The sequence below is a fragment of the Meles meles genome, chromosome 5 (genome assembly GCF_922984935.1).
Source record: "Meles meles chromosome 5, mMelMel3.1 paternal haplotype, whole genome shotgun sequence".
In the NCBI taxonomy this organism is placed as follows: Eukaryota; Metazoa; Chordata; class Mammalia; order Carnivora; family Mustelidae; genus Meles; species Meles meles.
Window position 1 is genome coordinate 25,060,546 of NC_060070.1, and position 21,892 is coordinate 25,082,437.

General features: G+C 44.9%; 1 protein-coding gene across 2 annotated transcripts in view; it reads right to left on the minus strand.

The window, feature by feature from the left end:
• The window catches only part of LOC123942504 (sine oculis binding protein homolog), a 162,315-nt gene extending 158,073 nt beyond the window's left edge, over positions 1–4,242 (minus strand). The window contains exon 1 of one of the 2 annotated variants that reach the window (XM_046006475.1): positions 3,601–4,242. In XM_046006475.1, the coding sequence (XP_045862431.1) occupies positions 3,601–3,696 (96 nt within the window). In that variant the 5' untranslated portion in view covers positions 3,697–4,242. The remainder of the gene's footprint in view (positions 1–3,600) is intronic. The other variant, XM_046006474.1, reaches the window with a different exon arrangement.
• Between the last annotated feature and the right edge of the window lie 17,650 nt (positions 4,243–21,892).

Here is a 21,892-nt window from a genome sequence, read left to right on the forward strand (position 1 = left end):
TAGGATCCATTAATTATGACACATATGAGCTAACAGTATATTGAAGACTATTATGTCTTCACTAGATACAATCACAATACTCACTTTGGAAACCAAAAATAGTCAAAATGTAAACTGCATCACCATCTAATTTTTTTAAATCATCTCTACTGGTCTCTAACAAAATAAGGCACACTTATGGTAAGTACAGTAAAGTAACAAGTCCCTTTAATCAAGAAAAACCAGGATGAAGTGAGGAAGAAGAAAAGGAAAGATAAGGAAACATTGTAAAGGTCATAATGAGACAAGCATTTCTACTTGAAGATATTTTCACTACACTGCAAGCAAGCTATGCCAAGTCATGTACTCTTCACACACAAAATTATATTGTATCAAATTCAAATTTGTTACAACTGCCATGCACATTAAACCAGTGATAACGAAAATGTAACCGAATATCTGATCTAGTCAAACAGCGACCAACATTAGCTCCCAGCCACATGAAGACAATCTCCAATGCCATTACTGGTGTCAGCTAAACCTCAGCCAGTTTGTCCTCTCCAGCCATTTTTAAATAAATATGTAACTATCTCTATTAGGAGATCTTGAAGAAAGCCTCATGATGAGGTGATTTTGCTGTTCATTCTCAGCGCCCTGCATTTGCTGTACTTAAAATAGACACTTGTACCAATGTCCTTTCTATTACCCGAAGGGGGGGAAAATCACATACACACCAGTCCTTTCTCTTTCAGCTCACAGAGAAGCAACTTGATCCACCCAGTGTTGAAACCCGAGTAGGTCACTGTACACCATGATAAAATTCCCTAATCCTTGAGCCAAATCTCCCCAAGGGGGGCCTCCTCCTGACCCTCCACTTCCCAGGCTGACTTTTCCATTCGCTCTCTCCTCTTTCCCCCCTTCATTTCCCCTACCTTCAAGCCTTGATATGTGATCCTCGGTGGGGGCTCAGGTTTCCGTTTTTACAGCTTAGGCCGTGCTAGCTGTATACATTCCTTTCTTTCTGCCGGGCAGTGATTACTTACCAGGGTTTAGTTTACACTGGTCCAGATGAAAGCCGTTCAGATGAAGGCAAACACAGCCAGGCAGCTCCAGCAGCACCGATATGAAGCTGCACAAGGCCACATTGTGTTCTCCGTGACATTTTGTTGCACATATTTTTATACAGGGCAACCAACTTGTTATGTTACTCTACACTGTGGGTTTGGGGACAAGGAGGGGTAATAGTAAGATGATGCTGAAGGGGGGGTTTTATTGTATTAAAAGCAGAAAAATATTAGTGAGTTCAAACTAACACTTTCGTGGTTTGACTTTGAGAAAACACTTTTCAAATGAAGACTTTGGGGGCTCTTCTCTTAGAGAAGTACCTACAAAACAATTCCACTAGAAATGGGAATTCATGCCTGTTGGCATGGTGTGCACTGACATGACTGACAATTTCCACCGGGCTCTCTCACACATGTGTCCAAACCAGACAGAAAATGCCAGTCCTACAGGCGACTGAATTATTTGCTGCGTAAAACTTCTTAATGCTGCTCTGCGCAGAAACGATGAGGACTACAACTTCATATAGTAGATGGTGATTTGGAAGAAAAATAACATTTTTTAAAAAGAGGAAATTCTGTGCACGGAGGTTAATACCATACTTAGTCCTGCAGCATTGGCTAAAAATTGTGTAATTTTTCCCCTTCACACAATGTTGTTTTTGTTTCTTCCTCACCAGTTCAGACAAACATCTGTTATACTGTAGAAGGACAACTATCTCCCAAACCACGGAGTGCGCCTGCAGCCAAAGTCAACAACGCGAGCCCCAAGCATTGAGCACAGTCAGCCTTTATATCCAGCCGGGATAACATTTCACATGTTTTGATTAAAATTAGCTAATTTGTAATTCTAGAACCTATGAAACTTAAAAGCTGCCATCCATATAGATCACATTAGGCAGTGTTTTAAAGGGCCAGCGCACACTGATTTCCTAGTGGTTTCACTTCTCTCCTCTTCCCTCACCCCCAATTTAAAATGAAATGGAAAAGTAATCTGGAAATGCAGGACAGGAGGGAAGGGTAAGTGAGAAAGAATGGTTTTTGTAGACTGTTTGAATTCCACCCCCATTGTAAGACAACTCCTACTGGTCTCTCTTTTTTAAAACTATCATTGAATTCAATGGTGGTTTCCATCAGAAGGAATGGCACTGATTTCCAAGGCAAACCTTCCTTAACTCTCTCTGGACTCATTGAGGCTGCCCCTCATGGTTTCAGCCACAAAGTTCCTCACCCAGAAATAAAAACTCAAATCTCCACATTGAGATTGCTACAGACGTTCTCCGGTGGCAAGGAAAGCTAAACATATGCACCTAGGTATTCATACAGCAAGCCTTATCCATGTGCCCCTTTCTAAACGGGCTTCTCAGAAGGCACTCTCACAGAATATGTTCTAATCAAGAAAGTGTCAAAACGCGATAAATGTTATTTAGTTGCATGCCATTTTCAACCAGTCTGTCTTTTACACAAACTTCGCCAGCCTGACAGTCAGTTGGCAGTGTTTAGAATTCTATGCATTAGACGGTGAACATCAGGACGGCTGCGGAATGAAAAGTAAAGTCCCCCTGAAAACTGCTACTTGCTTGTAATTCACAAAAAGATATATATATAGAAACCCAGAGAGACTCGTGAAATTAACACTGAATAAAACCCTCGCCGGGCAAAAGCTTCAACTTCATGGAAAATAAGGGGGGGGGGGGGGGGTCCGGAGCTGAGCGGTGCTCTTGTGCAATCGCTCCAGCGCGAACAGCTGGAGCGCCAGGCGGCTGCGCTCACCACCTCTGGAGCACCGCTGGCCTGGCGGGGAGCCCGGCCTCGCCGACAGGACTCCCGGCTGGCCTTTCCGAACAATGGGCAGGCGCTCTGGAAGGCCGCCCCTCAGACAGTTATCTTTCAGCCGGGCTAGCCCGGGTCTGCTAAACTGGGAAGCGGAGCACGCAATGGGGAGCGGGAGGCGGAGGCAGCCTAGTGAGAGGAGCGGACAGGGGCGGGCGAGGCGAGCCGGCCGTCAACTCGGTACCCAGACCCATGCCGCCGGGGCCGCACTTGCCGGGGCACTGACAGCCTCTTTACACCACCGCAGCTGGCTAGTTGGGGGGAAGCGGGATCGAGGAGCGGGGAGATGAACTCAAGGGCAGGGTGCAATCGAGCGCTCCCGGGGTTCCTCGGCCCTTAACTTTGGAGCGATCCGAGAAATGGTTCCCGAAGAAAAGGGGGAAAACTACACCGCCGACTAGGAAAGCCTCTTCACCATGTCCACCCGCCACTTGGGCCCCCGGTCCCCTCCCACTGAAACGCGCCTGTGCCAACTGGGGTTTATAAGGTTAAATAGTATGTGGTTTCCCGGCCGCCCCCACCCCCCATCAAATCGGAGGCAGGCAAATCTCGGGGATGCAGCCCGCGAGTTGGCCTCGGTTTTGCACCTGGAGGAGGAGCTGAGGCTTTCTGGGCATCCTACAGAAACTGACAAGCGCTCCCCGTACCCCCCCAAACCCATACAACGGCCCAAAGGGAGGAGCGGAAGAAAGAGCTCCGTCTCTCCAGCCCCGACGTCCAAAAATACCTTCATTTCCTCGTTGATCTCCCTTTTCACTGGGTGAGCCGGTTTCCTGCTCCTTTTATTTTCCGGAGGTCTCCCTTCTTTCTCCATTTCTGCCATGTTTTTGTGTCTGGTTTCTGTGGAGATGAAATGGCTGCTGCCGCCGCCGGCGGTGGCGGTGGTGGTGGCGGTGGTGGTGGTGGAGGTGGTGCTGATGGTGGCAGCGCTGGCGGAGGTAGCGGTGCTGGCGGGGCTGGGCTGGGGCCGGGGCCGGGGCCGGGGCGGGGAGGGGGGAGGGCAGGCGGGCGCCGGAGAAGCGGGGTCTCTTCTAGCGGCGGAGAACGTCAGTGGCTGTCAGAGGGAAAGGTAGCTCGAGGAGTCTCGGGGATGCCGCCGCCGCCGCCGCCGCTCCTGCTCTCGCTGCCGCCGCCGCCGCCAGCGCCGCCGCCGCCGCCGCTGCCCCTGCCGCCGCCGCTGCCTCTGCCGCTCCCGCCGCCGCCGCCGCCGCCGGGCTGCATCCTCGGTGCCCCGTGGAGTCGTCAGCCATCTTCCGTCGCTCTGTCCGTCTGCATGGGCGAGGGGGACGAGGGCCGGGCGCGGAGAGAGCTGCTCTGGGCGTGCGTGCGTGGATGTGTGTGTGCGCCCGGGAGAGCGCGCCAGCCCCGTCGCCCAGCGCCTCCCGCGAGCCGAGCCGGGGGCGGGCCGGGGGCCGGCGCGGGGAGGAGGGGGCGGGAGGGAGGGGGAAAGGTGGGGGGGGTTAGGACGGCCCCCGGCTCCCGAGCGGGCGTGGCTTCCACCGTCACTGAATACGCGGATGCTGCGCGGCTTCGGGGGCTGCTCGCGGCCGCTTGCTCATCCGCGGCGGGCACCGGCGGGACGCGGCGCCCCTCGCGGCTGCCACCTCGGCGAGACGGGCCCTGGGGCCGCCCCGACTCCAGCTGTTCTCCTTAGCTCCGTGATGTGGGCTCGCGTGGGTCTGGAGTTAGCTTTTGAGCCCGTCGGAGAAGCTGCTAAGGAAAAAAAAAAAAAAAATGAATGGGGGTGAAGGGAGGAAGGTGAGCGGTGGGAGGGCAAGGGGACCCGAGGTCGAGTTGCAAAAGGGCCGCTTTGCTTTCCCTCGGGGAAGGCAGACCGCGCGCTCTGCCTGCGGATCCGAGCGCCGGGGTCTCGGGGGGAAGGAAACCACTGCGCGGACTCCCCCCCCCCCCGCAGTTGCCAGGACAGTGTCCTCTCCGGGGACCCCCTCAGGGCGCGCGGAGGCAGAAGGCCCCCTGGAGAGGTCCTTGTGCCCGCTCCGCGGGTTCTCAACGCGGCGCGGGCTTGGACTGCGCTGGCAAGACCGCTTTTGCCTCTCAGTGAACCACTTAGAAGTAGGGCATCTCGGCCCTCAGCCCCCTGTTCTTTCTTCTTTCTTTGCCCTCCAGTTCGCGCTCTCTCTCTCTCTCTCTCTCTCTCTCTCTCACACACACACACACACACACACACACACACACGTGTCTCACTACAAAGTAACAGCTTTACCCTGTGACCCTGCGCGCACCCTTGTCCCAGTGCCCCGGGTTTAACCTCCAAAGCTTTGGGTGCTGCTGGGAGCGCAGGGTCCCGCGTGGGGTTCCGTGATCCAAGTGCTGGTTGCCCTCGCCCCGCCCGACGGGACCCTCCCTACACCGCCCGGCGACACTTCACCGCGACTTCCCTGCGCCCGGCTGCTCTCCCGCAGCCGTGATCGCTCCCCCTGAGCTCTCGCGCCTCCGCTTTGGCCCTCTCGGTCCACGCCTGGGGCCAATCAAGCTCGGAGTGCATTTGTCGCTCTCTGGGTTGAGGCATTGGTGTGAGCGATTTGATGAGGCTTCCGTGAGATACGCAGCCCCGAACGCTCCTCCGCGCTGCAGGAGGCACATTGACGTTCCCTCTTCGCTTTCCCGCGCCACCACACTTCGTAATTACCTGACACAATGCGATATGGGGGTGTCCATTGTTCCACTGCTTGTTATTATGGAGTGTTCATTATAACAGTGGTGGAACTTAAAATTACACAATTTTTTAAGTACTTAAAGATTGAATGAATCAGTTTGGGGAATATGAGTCAGCTTTCCATTAAAATCTGTTTGGCCTGTCAAACGAGGCTCATTCTGGGTATCACGTTGCCTAATTTGCATTCTAGCACTGTTTTGTTTCTAGAACGTCAAATTAGAGATATTTGGGAGCTACTCGGGAGGGCTAAGCACTTCTACGGTGGCTGTTTTGCATCTTAGCATTATTTTGGGTCGTAAATGCCAAAATACAAATGCCTGGGAGTGTGTCCAAGAAAGCTGAGCACCTCCCGTCGCCTCTTCTCTTCCCTGTGGGGGCGGGGGGGCGCACCCTGCTCTGTGTGGCTCGCTGGATCCCAGGCAAGCCAGGAGGCCAGAGTGAGAGAGGCAGAGTCAGAATCTGCTCCTGCAAGGGGTCCAAGCAAAACATTTGCCCGGAAAAAAAATGTTTAAGATCCTGGGGTGGTTATCTGGGGCAGAAAAAGTCAAGAGAGGTGGATTGCAGAGTTTTTAGGGAGCGCTCTGCCATACAGGCATCAATTTATTTAAGATTTTTCCAGCAACCTCTGGGAGCATACCCAGGATGCACAGGTGTGAGCCCAAGTCTTCTGGGAAGTCTTGAAGTCAGTAGTAGCCCACAAACGACCTACAACGACCCTGGCAACGAGAATGAGGAGAGGAGCCCAAACCTGTTCGCAATAATGCACTACTCCCCGCCTCCCCCTTTCCTAGAACAATAACAACATTCCCCAAGGTGTGAAAGTGGGTGTAGAGCTTCCTAATGCTGTTGCAAGTAGGGAGAGACGAAGAGCGGGTCTTTTTGGTTTTTCAATCTGAATTTCATCCAAAACATCTGATAATACGTGAGTTGGAAGTAGTTTGTTTTCTCTGTTTTGTCCTCTTGGTCTTTAATAAGTAGTCAGAAACTTTTTTTTTTAACCTTTAAATATTCTAAAACGGTGGAAACATATGTTGTAAAGTATACACAAAGGGAAACTTTTTGTCTTCTGGAAACATATTTAAGTCCCCTCCGTTTCCTTTAGTGCCAGAAGCATTACAATCGATTCACTGTTGTTCACTTGATATCAAATAACAAGTTATATACCCAAAGTCCTAAGATACAGTTTCACAAGTTAAGAATAAACAGAAAAGGTGAACTGTAGCCCAAAGTTATATTAAGAGGCAGTTATACTTCTTTTAAAGAAAGTTTCTTCTTGGGGCACCTGGGTGGCTCAGTGGATTAAGCCGCTGCCTTCGGCTCAGGTCATGATCTCAGGGTCCTGGGATCGAGTCCCACATCGGGCTCTCTGCTCAGCGGGGAGCCTGCTTCCCTCTCTCTCTCTGCCTGCCTCTTTGCCTACTTGTGATCTCTCTCTGTCAAATAAATAAATAAAATCTTTAAAAAAAAAAAAACAAAGAAAGTTTCTTCTTGCAATGGCTCATTTAATAAAAGTAGTGATATTAATCAGCTACCTGTTCTTTCACAGTCCTATGTCCAGAAAATATGTCCAGGTTGAGAATATTGTCTTAGAATCCACGATGCTTATGTTCAAGTGAGAGAATGAAAGCTCATATAGTATGTGTGTGGGAACTTTTAGTCCAGAATGAACTTCAGAACTAATGATGTTATAGCTTATTAATGTCAAGTTTTAGGTTTCTTCAAATGTATTATAGATAAAGACAATTATAACAAGAGTTGCTGCTTTATGAATTTGGATATATCATGGGTCTGATCATGTTCCATAGATAACTTTATACAGTCTGTTGGATGATAACCCCATGTAGGTAGAAACAATCTCCTATATTTCAAAAGAGCCACTCTTTCCCTACTATGATTTACCATTATGCCCCAGCCGCCAGCTCACACACACACACACACACACACACACACACACATGCACACACACCACCACCCCCACCACCATCATTCAAGGCCCTAGACATAGAAATACTCTTCAATATTCCCTTTACGACCTCCAACAGTCACCAAGATAATTATAGGACTGACCTTTTTTATACAATCCTTGGGCATATTTTTGGGACTTTTACTCTTCAAGGCCTCTCTTGATATCGATTCTAACCAGATTCACCTAGAAAATACATCAGAGAGAAGATAGGAAAGCTCCAGGATGGTGTGCTTTGGGCCCTCAACTTCTAGATCTGCTTCTTTGTTCTCTCTAAGACCACCTTCATGCCTGGTAAGGAATGAGTAAGTATTCGCTGATTTGTATGACATAATAACACACTTACAAAGAGACTTTCCTTTATATTGTTTGAAAATAATGCTCATCTTGAACAAGCTCTGTGATCTAGCCAAATACAGGGACTAAAATTTGCGGAGAAGTTACTATGCTGAACACATTGTAAGAATTACCTCATTTAATATGGACAAAATCTTATGAGGCAGCTGTTACTATTATCCCCATTTCGCAAATGAGAAAACTAAGGCCTACACAAGATAAGTTATTAAGTCACAAGCTAGTAAGTGTTGGGCTTTGTGTCTGTAACTTTCTGCCCAACTCTAGTTATGGATTTCTTGATACTACGTAACCTGATTTAATGAGTCCCTTTTAATAATCTGTGTATTATCTAATCTAAGCCCCAACTGATCTGTTTACATTTTAACCCCTCTGAGACTATGATACATCTTACAATGAATTCTTATAAATGACAGCTTTTTTTCTCCCCTCAGTAGCACACTCTCCAATCAGTGGTATGTTTGGTTACATTAGATTATGCTACAACAGCAAATCAGAAAATCTCAGGACTTAAAGCAACAAACATTTCTTCTGTTTGCTCACACGAACTCTCCTTAAGACTGTGTGACTCTCCAGAGCAACTGTCCCCTGTGTGATGGCTTGGCATTGAACCTCCATGCCAGCATGTGTTTCCATGGTCACTTCTCTAGAAGATGGAACCCTGAAGGAGCTCTCATCAGCAATTAAATGCTCCAGTCCTGCAGTGACATATGTCACTTCTGTCTCCAATCCATTGGCCAGAGTTAGTCATATGATCCTGCCCAACAGCTAGGGAGGCTGGGAAATTTAATTCCCCCATGTTCCCCACAGGAGAAGAGAACTGGATATGGGGGAGCATTTAACATAAACCATAAGACATCTTCATTGAATAAAATATGGTCATTAGGATCAATCAATTTAAATATCAGGGATCTTTTTTATTCAAAACTGATGAGCAGCAATTGGCTTATGATGTGTTATACGCCCCCTAAAACATTCCTTCAAAGTCTGTGCTCATGTTTAATTTCAGAGAACAGAAATTCAAAGTCAATTTCAAAAAGGACATTATGCAACAGCGTAACTATAATACAGGGGCTTTAACCAGCGATCTACTCTGGATCCGGAGCTTCCAGACCTTTGGAATGTCCTAAAATCATATACAAAACATTTAGCTCATTTTTTTTTCTGGGGAATGGGCACGTATGTGTCATCATATTCTCATTTGGGATTCATGACTTATTCACTCATTTATTCAACAAATATATATATTGAGGCCCTACCCTCTTCTAGGCACTCTTCTGGGTGCTTGGGATTGAGCAGCAAACACAACAGATAAGTTTCCAAATTTCAGAAAGCTCATAGCCTGGAGAGGGGACGATAAGCAAGCAAACAAGCAACAGGGAAGGCAATGTTAGATACAGATAGATGACAAAAGAACAATGTACTAAGTAAGCTACAAGGGTCAGGGGTTTGCTTTAGCTAAAATGATCATAAAATATCTTCAAGAAAAGAAATTTCACTTCAAAGGGGAAAGATGGGAAGGAACTGTCCATGCAAAGATTTTGAAATCCTGGAGGAAAGTGTTCTGGTCAGAATTCTTCTTTAAAGATGTATTTATTTATTTATTTATTTATTTATTTGAGAGAGAAAGAGACAGAGCCTGTGAGCAGGGGTGGGGGGCGGGCAGAGGGAGAGGGAGAAAGAGAATCTCAAGCAAACTCCCTGCTGAGTGCAGAGCCCGCCAGCCCCAGGGCTCCGTGGCCTGGGTCCCATGACCCTGAGGCTACGACCTGAACCAAACCAAGAGTTGGTAGCTCAATGGACTGAGCCACACTCGCATGCTCTGGTCAGAATTTTAAAGGAGCTGAAGAATGGATGTGCTGAGCACGTTTGAGAAATGGAAAGGTGTCTGTAGTGTAGAGAACAAAAGGAGCAGTAGGAGAAGCAGGGAAAGAGGAATGTAGGGCCAGATTATGTGGGACCTGTAGACCATCGCAAGGGATCACAATCTTATTTTATTTTATTTTAAAGATTTTATTTATTTATTTGACAGACAGAGATCACAAGTAGGCAGAGAGGCAGGCAGAGAGAGAGAGGAGGAAGCAGGCTCCCGGCGGAGCAGAGAGCCGGATGTGGGGCTCGATTCCAGGACTCCGGGATCATGACCTGAGCCAAAGGCAGAGGCTTTAACCCACTGAGCCACCCAGGCACACCCTCACAATCTTATTTTAAAAGCAATGTGGATGGTTGCATTGAGTCAAGAAAACTTCCTTTGCATGGGAAGGCCTGAGTTTCTTCCTGGCTCCATTATTTGCCTCTGGGAGTCACCGGCCATCATTAGCTCTGCCATTAAACACCAGGTTAACACAGCTAGGCACACCCTTGAGTGGGGATCCCCTTCCTCCTTGCTGTTCTGAGAACGTTCTTGTCCTCTTTGCCATGGTGTCAAGGTGAAGACTGTGACCTTCCTAAAAGAAGGACAGTCTTTTTTAAATCACAGGTATATTAAGGTCCTCAGTTAGTGGCTTCAAACAAACTCAAGGTTCTTTGCAGGACAATAAGGGGCTTCATTTCTTTAGGGAAGGAGGGCTTGAGCAAGTGATCTTACCTTTTTTTTTTTTTAATAATTTTTTTTAATTTATTTATTTGACAGAGATCACGAGTAAGCAGAGAGGCAGGCAGAGAGAGAGGAGGAAGCAGGCTCCCCGCTGAGTAGAGAGCCTGATATGGGGCTCGATCCCAGGACTCTGAGATCATGACCTGAGCTGAAGGCAGAGGCTTAACCCACTGAGCCACCTGGTGCCCCGCAAGTGATCTTACCTTAGTCTTCATATGTCTGAGTCTTCATAGTCTTCAAGTGTGAAGTGAGAATAGTAAGTTACATTTCGAGTACTGTTGTTATGACCACATATTATCTGTTAAAGTGAGCTAAAAATAGAACTGCACAAGTTTCTCTGGACAAATATGTACTATCTGCTCTTTTGAGACTCATTATTGTTTTACAGTAGCCTTAGGTTTATATGTACGGGCTAACAGAGGTAAGTGACAATTTATGGAAACCTGACACATGGGGAATAGTCACCTACGTAATAATAGTGTTCTTCATTTTCAATATGATGTCCTTTTTTTTTTAAAGATTTTATTTATTTATTTGACACAGAGAGAGAGATCACAAGTAGGCAGAGAGGCAGAGGGTAGGGGAAGCAGGCTCCCTGCTGAGCAGAGAGCCCGACGTGGGGCTCCATCCCAGGATCCTGAGATCATGACCTGAGCTGAAGGCAGAGGCTTAACCCACTGAGCCACCCAGGCGCCCCTATGATGTCCCTTTTAATAGTGATTTGTTAGAATGTTATAATTTTAATTTATAAAAAGGAGATCTCTATATACACTTTCAATAACATTCCAACTGTACCTATTGAGGCAAGCATACTACTACCTATCAATTCAAGGAAAAGATTTATTGGAGTTATAATTTTTAATTCCTATCCACTGAATTAAAATGAGATCAAAGTCCAGCATTTATTTGCTCCAGGCATCCTTATGCTAAAAAAAAAGTTAGGGGGCGCCTGGGTGGCTCAGTGGTTTAAGCCGCTGCCTTCGGCTCAGGTCATGATCTCAGGGTCCTGGGATCGAGTCCCGCGTCGGGCTTTCTGCTCCGCAGGGAGCCTGCTTCCCTCTCTCTCACTCTGCCTGCCTTTCTGCCTACTTGTGATCTCTCTCTGTCAAATAAATAAATAAAATCTTTAAAAAAAAAAAAAAAGTTAAGCTCCATTATCAATGTACATGTCTGAATATAACAGCTTTACGTGTAATAAGCCAGTGGAAATAAATGAAGACCACCCAAAGGAAAACAAAGCAAAGACTGTTTATTGAGGGTGAGAAAGCCAGCCACCATCACCTGCATTTGGCAAAGACTCAAAGGCAGGCATGTGGGTGGGAGGGAAAATAAAAGGCTTCAGGTATATTCTGATGGAAGGTTTTTGGCATGGAGAAACCGAAGTCTAACTAGAAGGTGGGCCAAAGGAAGCAGGACATCCTATGCAATTAGTCTGGGGAGCATATTTGGCTTTCTCTAGTTGGTCCCCCGTTGGAAGGGGGAAGTACGGTAAGGAATGGGAAAGCTGGAGGTCATTGACAAAGTCCCAACCATTCATTCTGGGCTGATGTTGGTTTCTCTGGTTTTTTGCTTCCAAAATTAGGGATCAGAGTTCTGTTGCCATGTGGCTTTGTCATTGTACATTCGTCAGTCAGTCTCTCCATTTTAAGCCTGACAACTGAGACAAAACTAGCTCAAGGTTTAAGGTAGCTTCCATTTGTGGGGAGATAATATTTTGATGTATGAAGAAGTGCTTTGTTTTGTTTATACTTATTACTTCCTTTCTATCCCATGCACTTCATTCATTTGGCATCCATTGCTTCAGAGTAAGGGTGTTATGAGATAAATTCACAGAAAAATATGAGTTCATTACCCATGACTTTTTAGACTTAAAATGGAACTGTGAAATTCAAAGGAGAAAAAGAGTTTGAGAGAAAACTTGTTCTGAGTTTCAAGAGTCTATAGATTTTGATGATCAAGACTCAATGACCTGAAGGATTTAGATTAAAAGTTTATGCCATAAAATGTAGCTTTAGGAAAATATAAAGACAAGCCAAAGGAAGTTTTTCCAAATCAAAAAGAGATCACAGGGACGCCTGGGTGGCTCAGTCAGTTAAGCGGCTGCCTTCGGCTCAGGTCATGATCCCGGGGTCCTGGGATCAAGTCCTGCATCGGACTCCTTTCTCAGCGGGTAGCCTGCTTCTCTCTCTCTGCCTCTGCCTGCCTCTCTGCCTACTTGTGATCTCTCTCTCTCTGACAAATAAATAAATACATCTAAAAAAAAAAGAGGGATCACAATTCTGTGTGGGTGGAATAAAGAAGGAGCAAAGATGCCTAAGGGATGGAAGGAGACTTACTATAGATTCCCAACAAGGTTCAGTGCCCTGGGGAATGGGAGGAACAACCAGAACACTTGCTAGGTTTGGGGGAATATGAAGGCAGAGGGCTGAAAGAAGAGATGACTCGTGTCTCCCCTCCCTCTAAGGTCGAGTCTGAAACAGCAGCAAGTCTTATGGAACAAACCAGCCCAAGACAGAGCAGGCTAGTGCAGTGAGGATAGGCACAGTGGAATGAAGAAGCCTGAGCAGAAGGGCCTGAGCAGAAGGTCCTGGGTATCCACTCACCATAATGTATATGCTTCATGTATGGCTGAGAACGGAGCAGGTGTGACTCTGAGAGCTGCAGAATCAGAGTAGTCCTGCTCCCAAAATGTTGGGCTAGAGACTCCAAGAAGACTTCCATCTCAGAGGATGCTGGCTGGAGAGGTAACCATGTCCAAGGAATAAATGTCACCCACCCCACTAGATGCCAGCTCTGCGAGAAAAGTCCAGGGCACGGGCACAAAAGAACACCAAATCAACTTAGACTAGCTGGAGATGTTCTGCCTCCTAGCACATAGTTGTATGAAACAGAGACTGAGTTCACTTATACAGAAGTAAAGAAATTTACAAGTAGCAAATACCTAAGCTTTTTACATTGATACTTATAATTCACATAGATATTTATTCTGTGACTCAAATTGGCTTTTAAGCAATTTTTACAAATGGAGTTTTCTGACTCCTGGAGTAAATGGGAGGCATTATCTGCCTAATTATCTAACATCTAAATAGTATTGCCAAACAAAAATAGTTGCTTTGGGGTTATGGCCTTCACTATCATAATAAGACCAACTTAAACATAGAGAATTTTCAATAGTTAGTCAGTTCTGGTACATGTAAAACTTAACTTGGTATCCAAGTTATCGTCAATGGTCATTGCCTTCCTCAATGATATCCACTGATGAAATCAGAACTCTTCTCTTTATTTCATTTATATAGAGATTAACAGAGACTTTTTTTAAAAAAAGATTTTATTTATTTATTTATTTGTCAGAGAGAGAGAGAGAGCCAGAGTGAGCACAGGCAGACAGAGTGGCAGGCAGAGACAGAGAGAGAAGCAGGCTTCCCGCCGAGCACGGAGCCCGATGTGGGACTCGATCCCAGGACGCTGGGATCATGACCTGAGCCTAAGGCAGCTGCTTAACCAACTGAGCCACCCAGGCGTCCCAACAGAGACTTTTAATAATATATTTCCTTAAGACAAATAATCAAATGCCCTTAGGCTTATTAGACCTTTGACACTCCTGTTGAGGGAGATCCTCAACTATTGTGTGGCTGATTCCTGCTCTGAGCCAGGAATTTGCAAACAAGATGTCCTTTATCTCTCCCAACCAAGGCTGAGAGTATAATTGTCCCCCATTCACATCTTAGGAGAGTGAGGGTGAGCATAGGGTCGCACTAGGAAGTGGCCAGTCGAGAATAAAAGTACACATGTACATTGCACTCTCCTCGTCTCTGCTCAGCCCTTTTACCCCCTTTTCTTGGGAAAATAGTGCATGCAGTTAGGTAAATAATTTTGATTTCTTCTTTATTTTAATATATACATGGCTGTCATAAAAATGAAAACAGCTTTACCGTAACACTCAATGTTTCAGAAATAATGTACTACATTTTAATATTCTCAAACCAAACATGGCATTCAGTAAATGGTTACACAGGATTAATATCTGTGTTTTGACCCACCTCCTTTGAGAAACATTACCTGTAGTAAAAAACATTTTTCGGTCACAGAAAATTTGTCTCCAATGTGCTGTTTGGCCATAAGTTGTCTCTTTATTACATCCCAGAGGGAGGAAGTAGAGTGGAAAAGATTCCACAGTTTAACTATGAGAGGACATTATACATTTCCGTGGGGGGAAAAAAAATTCATCGAAAGCTAAGTAGATAAATTAAGGATTCCATAATAAGTCTTGAGATATAGGCTGTGTGTGTGTGTGTGTGTGTGTGTGTGTTTAAGTCCATTAAAGCTACTAAATTTTTATGCCACATGCTAAGAAGGACTGTGGCTTCGACTCCATTTTGCCCTTTCCATGTGAACTCGGACGGTCTTTAGTGCAGCTGATCTCCTTTCGAAAGCCTCGAAGTGAGGGGGAGACAGAAGAGAGAAGATGCCGGTACAGTGACTGCAAGACCTACTCCCCAAGAAAGTCCCAGGAAGTGCAGTCTGGGAAGGCACTGAAGTCCCAAACTGGAAAACAAAGCAAAACCAAACAAAAACCCAGCATGGGAAAAAAATGAAGTGCATTACTGAACACAGAGAGCGCACTGGGGTGTTCTTTTTATGTGGTGAGCACTGGAGTTTTGTGGCCTGAACACATGGACAATTGCTTAGAATTTAGTAATACAAAAGCTACTATTTATTGAATGCTTCTTTATTCACTAGGGACTGTACAAAATACTTTACAGAGATTATTGTGTTCAGTCCTCACACAGTTGGCACAATATTTGGTTTGGGTCCTGTTTTACAGATGAGGAAATGGAGGGCCAATGGGACTGAGTGTCTGACTTGAGTCTAGAACTCTCTCTACTGCCTTGCAGCACCAATGGTACTGGCAAGTATTCTTGCTTTCAAGGAATGAAAACGAACTCTGTCTAAAGGAAAAAAGAATATTGGAGGAAAGAGGACTCCTAAAGCCCAAGAGGCTGGGAGACTAGGCTGGGAAAACCAGCAGGAGCCCGGGGCCTTAGGAGACCAGGCATAGGAAGACCATCTAAGATGCCACCATCTTCTGGCTCTGCTGCACGACACCTTCTAGAAACCATCATTGGGACATCATGAGTCCCCAGGAGCTGCCCAAGAGGTTCATCCTTCATCTTGGGGTACACAGGCCTGGGTGTGAGGGTCTACTGACAGATGTTGGGGTTCCTGCTTCTAATTCCAGGGTGTGGGGAGACTGAGACTCAGACTCTTTGGCTTTCACAGGAAGGTAAGGTCCTGTATCCCAACATCACCTTCTGTCCTTCTGTGAATTTCCCCAAACCTAAGGACAGATAGATTTTGACAGCCAAAAGAATGTTACAGTGTCCTTCCAGACTACCCACTGTAGTCACTTTGTTGCAAATCATTCCATTAAGGTAGTAAATGTAGGTCTGTTAAAATAATTTTGAAAGGTCAGACATAGGTGAAATTGTGCAAACATTAAATATGGCAAATCAAAACCTGACTGACCTAGAAATTCATTCTAATAGATTTATTTGCAATCTCTAAATGCAAACTTTGAAAAGGCAAATTTGGTAACCCATATGCTAAACATCAACTAATTGAAATGTTTAGGGAATGGAATGTTCATGTTAATTTCAATTTCTAACAATGTGATTAAGTCTCTAAAAAGATCTACAAACTTTTCTATTGCAGAACTTGTCACTGGAATTCTTTTTTTTTTTTTTTTACTATTTTTTTTCCATTTTATTTATGTTTTCAGCGTAACAGTATTCATTCTTTTTGCACAACACCCAGTGCTCCATGCAAAACGTGCCCTCCCCATTACCCACCACCTGTTCCCCCAACCTCCCACCCCTGACCCTTCAAAACCCTCAGGTTGTTTTTCAGAGTCCATAGTCTCTTATGGTTCGCCTCCCCTTCCAAATTTTTTTTTTTAATAAACATATAATGTATTTTTATCCCCAGGGGTACAGGTCTGTGAATCGCCAGGTTTACACACTTCACAGCACTCACGATAGCACATACCCTCCCCAATGTCCATAGCCCCCTCCCCCATCCCAATCCCACCTCCCCCCAGCAACCCCCAGTTTGTTTTGTGAGATTAAGAGTCATTTATGGTTTGTCTCCCTCCCAATCCCATCTTGTTTCATTTATTCTTCTCCTATCCCCCTACCCCCCCATGTTGCTTCTCCATGTCCTCATATCAGGGAGATCATATGATAGTTGTCTTTCTCCGATTGACTTATTTCACTAAGCATGATACGCTCTAGTTCCATCCACGTCGTCGCAAATGGCATGATTTCATTTCTTTTGATGGCTGCATAGTATTCCATTGTGTATATATACCACATCTTCTTTATCCATTCATCTGTTGATGGACATCTAGTTTCTTTCCATAGTTTGGCTATTGTAGACATTGCTGCTATAAACATTCGGGTACACGTGCCCCTTCGGATCACTATGTTTGTATCTTTAGGGTAAATACCCAGTAGTGCAATTGCTGGGTCATAGGGTAGTTCTATTTTCAACATTTTGAGGAACCTCCATGCTGTTTTCCAGAGTGGTTGCACCAGCTTGCATTCCCACCAACAGTGGAGGAGGGTTCCCCTTTCTCCACATCCTCTCCAGCATCTGTCATTTCCTGACTTGTTAATTTTAGCCATTCTGACTGGTGTGAGGTGATATCTCATTGTGGTTTTGATTTGTATTTCCCTGATGCCGAGTGACGTGGAGCAGTTTTTCATGTGTCTGTTGGCCATCTGGATGTCTTCTTTGCAGAAATGTCTGTTCATGTCCTCTGCCCATTTCTTGATTGGATTGTTTGTTCTTTGGGTGTTGAGTTTGCTAAGTTCCTTATAGATTTTGGATACTAGCCCTTTATCTGATATGTCGTTTGCAAATATCTTCTCCCATTCTGTCAGTTGTCTTTTGGTTTTGTTAACTGTTTCCTTTGCTGTGCAAAAGCTTTTGATCTTGATGAAATCCCAATAGTTCATTTTTCCCCTTGCTTCCCTTGCCTTTGCCGTTGTTCCTAGGAAGATGTTGCTACGGCTGAGGTCAAAGAGGTTGCTGCCTGCATTCTCCTCAAGGATTTTGATGGATTCCTTTCTCACATTGAGGTCCTTCATCCATTTGGAGTCTATTTTCGTGTGTGGTGTAAGGAAGTGGTCCAATTTCATTTTTCTGCATGTGGCTGTCCAATTTTCCCAGCACCATTTATTGAAGAGGCTGTCTTTTTTCCATTGGACATTCTTTCCTGCTTTGTCAAAGATTAGTTGACCATAGAGTTGAGGGTCGATTTCTGGGCTCTCTATTCTGTTCCACTGATCTATGTGTCTGTTTTCGTGCCGTCACTGGAATTCTTAATAAAATATTTGGATTGTGAAGATTTTTTGCAGTGCCTTGGAATTATTAATGCCTCCATGTGTGGTTGTAAAGTGCATTAGGTATAGACTGTGTTAAATGGGTACAGATCTCAGGGTTGCTATTGCATGTACATTTCATTCGCCAAACTTCTGATGCGAGTTTGCCTTTTGTTCTCTCCACTGAACAATTTGGGTAAAGAGGAGGAAATAAATTCTGTCCAAGTAAACATTTTCTTTGTAGTCCACTAAGGGCATACACACTACTAAGTACTGTGAGCATAAACATAAATGATACAGGTGTTTTAAAACAGAGAAGAGAGAAAAAGAGATGACTAATTCCGGGTGAGGGGGACAGAGATGGCAACCATCTGAGTTGGGTCTTGAACAGGGACCAGTAGGATTCTGTCAGGTGAGGGTGGGAGGAAGAGCAGCGTGATAGAAAGTACAATATGAAGCAAGTTGTCAAGATGTGAAAGTGAAGGGAGAGGTAAGAGAAGACTGAATAATTTGGGGGGCCTAGAATGAATACATTAAAGGGAGCTATGAGGTCAGTCCAAAGGGAGGATAGGACCAGATGGCTAATGGCCTCAAATACCATCTTAAAGGAGTGTAGACTTCTTTCTGAGAATCCTAGGAAGCCACTGAATCTTTTTTTAATATGGTGATGATAAGATCATAAGTGTCAAGATAGGAAGATCTTCTGGATAACAGGTGAAAGGCAGGAGAGAGCAAAGGTAGGAGATCACATGAGAGGTGTTTGCAGTAGTTCCAGAAGACATAAATAATTATTTATGTCAGTGCAGTAATGCTTGGGATGAATTCTTTCTAAGAATTGCCTCAGAAACAGAGTCTGTAAGAATTGGTACTTGACGACACGGGAGGAGGGTGTGTATGCATGAAGAAATGAGCCCATTGCATAATAAGGATCTCTTTTGCAAAGCAACAACAAAAATAATAATTACACTTCTAATTAGCTCATTGAGTATGCAGAGCTGTAGGTTCCCGTTTTGATTTATCTTCTCCCCATCCTAGACCAGTCGAAGTAGATCCAATGACATTAGATCCAACAATATCTTAGCATACCCTGTCTGCTCACCGTCTGAAATGCACCTGAATCTCACCACCTCTCTCTAATTCCATGCACCCATCCTAATCTCAGGCCCGTTTATCAGCTGCCAAAACTAAGTAATCGCCACCTAGTTGAGTCCTCTGCTCCCACTCTCGTCCCTGCGTCATCCATTCTCCACACAGCAACCACACCAATTCTTTAAAAATGTGAAACAGATTTTGCTTAAAATGTTCCAGTGATTTCCTATCATACTGTGATGGTTTTAAATATGTCCATAAATTCTTTGATGCTTCTCCCTTGAAAAATAAAGCCAGATTCTCCTTCCCTTGATTATGTGCTAAACTTAGTGACTTGCTTCTAAGAAATAGAATGTGGCAAACTGATGGTGTACGATGTCCAAGATTAGAACATAAAAGGCATTGTGGTTTCCTTCTTGCTCTCTTTTCTTGGATCACTTGCTTGGGGGAAGCCAACTACTATGTCATGATGACATTCAGGCAATCCTGTGGAGAGGTCCATACGGAAAGGAACGGAAGCCTCCTGCCAACAGCCAGCAAGGACCTGAGGCTTTCGACTAATAGCCATGTGAATGAGCCATCCTGGGAGCAGATCCCCCAGCCTCAGTCAAGCCTTCAGATAACTGTAGCCCTAGTCAATGTCCTGACTCCAGTTACCTGAAAAAGCATGAGCCAGACCCACCCAGAACCACCAAATTCCTAACTCACAGAAGCTATGAGATGAATGTTGGTTTGAAGCTTCTACATTTGGGGGGAGATCTGTAAAGCAACAATAGATGTTTTAACACACATATTTATAATATAATACAAATTCTTTGCTCTGGCCATCAAAGCCCTACATACTCAGGATTCTGCCTATATTACTAACTTTACCATTTACTCTGTAGAAAAGACTGTTAGTGGTCTCTTAACAACTATTTGTCTTTTTTGTTTAGAAATAGAATCACCAGGGGTGCCTGGGTGGTGCAGTCAGTTAAGCGTCTTACTCCTGGTTTCAGCTCAGGTCATGATCTCAGGTCGTGAGATGGAGCCCAGTGTCAGGTTCGGGGCTCAGCGGTGCGGGAGGGGCGGGGGTTCTGCTTGAGATTCTCTCTCTCCCTCTTCCTCTGCCCCTCCCGCTCATGCTCTCTTTCTCTCTCTCTCTCTCTCTCTCAAATAAAGAAATAAATCTTAAAAAAAGAAAGAAAGAAAGAAAGAAATAGTGTCACCAAAGTTTATTCAGTTACATGAATTGAAGCTAATGACCACATTTTCCAGCCTCCCTTAAGCTAGATATGGTCACATGGCAAATCGTGACCCCAGATGTAAGCAGATTTGGCGTGTACAACTTCCTGCTGATTGAATATTAGTGTGATGGTAAAAGCGTAGAAGCTGGACTAGCCAACTCAAACCACAAGCTAGAAGTCACATGGTGAACATGGTAAAGCCACAACACAGAAAGGACCTAGACCCCCAATACCATCAAACCAGAGCTGTCTGGTCTTATACATGAGCAAGACATATCTTGTATTTAAGCGATTGTATTTTTCCATCTCTTTATTACAACAGTCTAACCTGTATCCTAACTGAAACTCAGCTCCTTGTTCACCACCTTCTAGCTACATTGATTCTCTATCTTCTTTTCTGCTACTCTGAGGTCTTTATTCTGTCCATACTTTTGTTTGACAAGCTTTTCTACCTGGAGTACCCACAGCTGCCTCCTTGCTTTTGGGTTTCACTGTTTCTCTAAAATAGCCTCCTCTCACTTATTCTCTATTACATAATCATAAGTTCTGTTCTTCATGCACTCACCAACACCTGAAATTTCCTCATCTGCTTATTGTCTGTCACTCTCCGCTGGAATACAATCTCCATAAGATCAAGAACCTTGTCTGCCTTATTCCCTGTTGAATCTCCAGTGCCAAGACAGTGTCTGCACATAGTAGGTGCTCTATAAATATCTTTTGTGTGATAGATAAACAAATGAACTAATAGTAAATGATGACAAGAACCTAGTCCTTGGGTCAATTTTTTTATAATTTAATCTCATCTACTGCTGAAAGTAAGAGAAATTAAGTAATAATAATGGCAATCCAAGATTAGCAAAAGAATGTCAACAAGTCACTTTACCTTCACTATCAAGTGTTATGGTTTAGTGAAGAAAAAGATAGAAACAGTAAATGAATCTCTGCTTTTGGGCCTTTTCTTTTTTTTAAGATTTTATTTATTTATTTGAGTAAGAGAGAGTGAGAGAGAGCATGAGAGGGGAGAAGGTCAGAGGGAGAAGCAGACTCCCCATGGAGCTGGGAACCCAATGTGGGACTCGATCCCGGGGCTCCAGGATCATGACCTAAACCAAAGGCAGCGGCTTAACCAACTGAGCTACCCAGGCTCCCTGCTTTGGGCCTTTAACCTAACCAAAAAAAATAAGAAGCTCATAAAAATATTATCCCTAAAGAACAGGTTCTCCTAAATGCTAATATAGATGATTATATTACATTAACTCTAAGATGCCAACAATTGTGAGACACACCATTATTTTACATACCATGAGAAAAGGAAAAATTCTGTTAAAATAGACAGTGCTTTTGCTCCCAATTTCTTTTTATTTTTTTTATTTTTATTTTTTTTTGCTCCCAATTTCTGTCCCCACTGCCCCTTCCCAGACTTCTGGTGGGTGGAATACATTTTCCTACTCTCCTCTGTTGTCAGGATGGGCCATGTGACTTGCTTTGGCCAATTAAATGTGAGTAGACATGGCAAAAGCCTATCCAGGCAGCTTTAAATGTTCTTATGAAATTAGAGTCCACTTTTGCTCCTTCCTCAACTATGAGATAGTGGTAGAATCATCCCAGATGGTGGCTAGTCCTGGATTCTAGAACAACATGCGTAGCTGTGCAGAGCTAAGGCCAGGGCAACCAAAGCACCCCTGTCCCTATGTAGTATGAACAAGAAAGAGATGTCATTGTAAGTCACTGA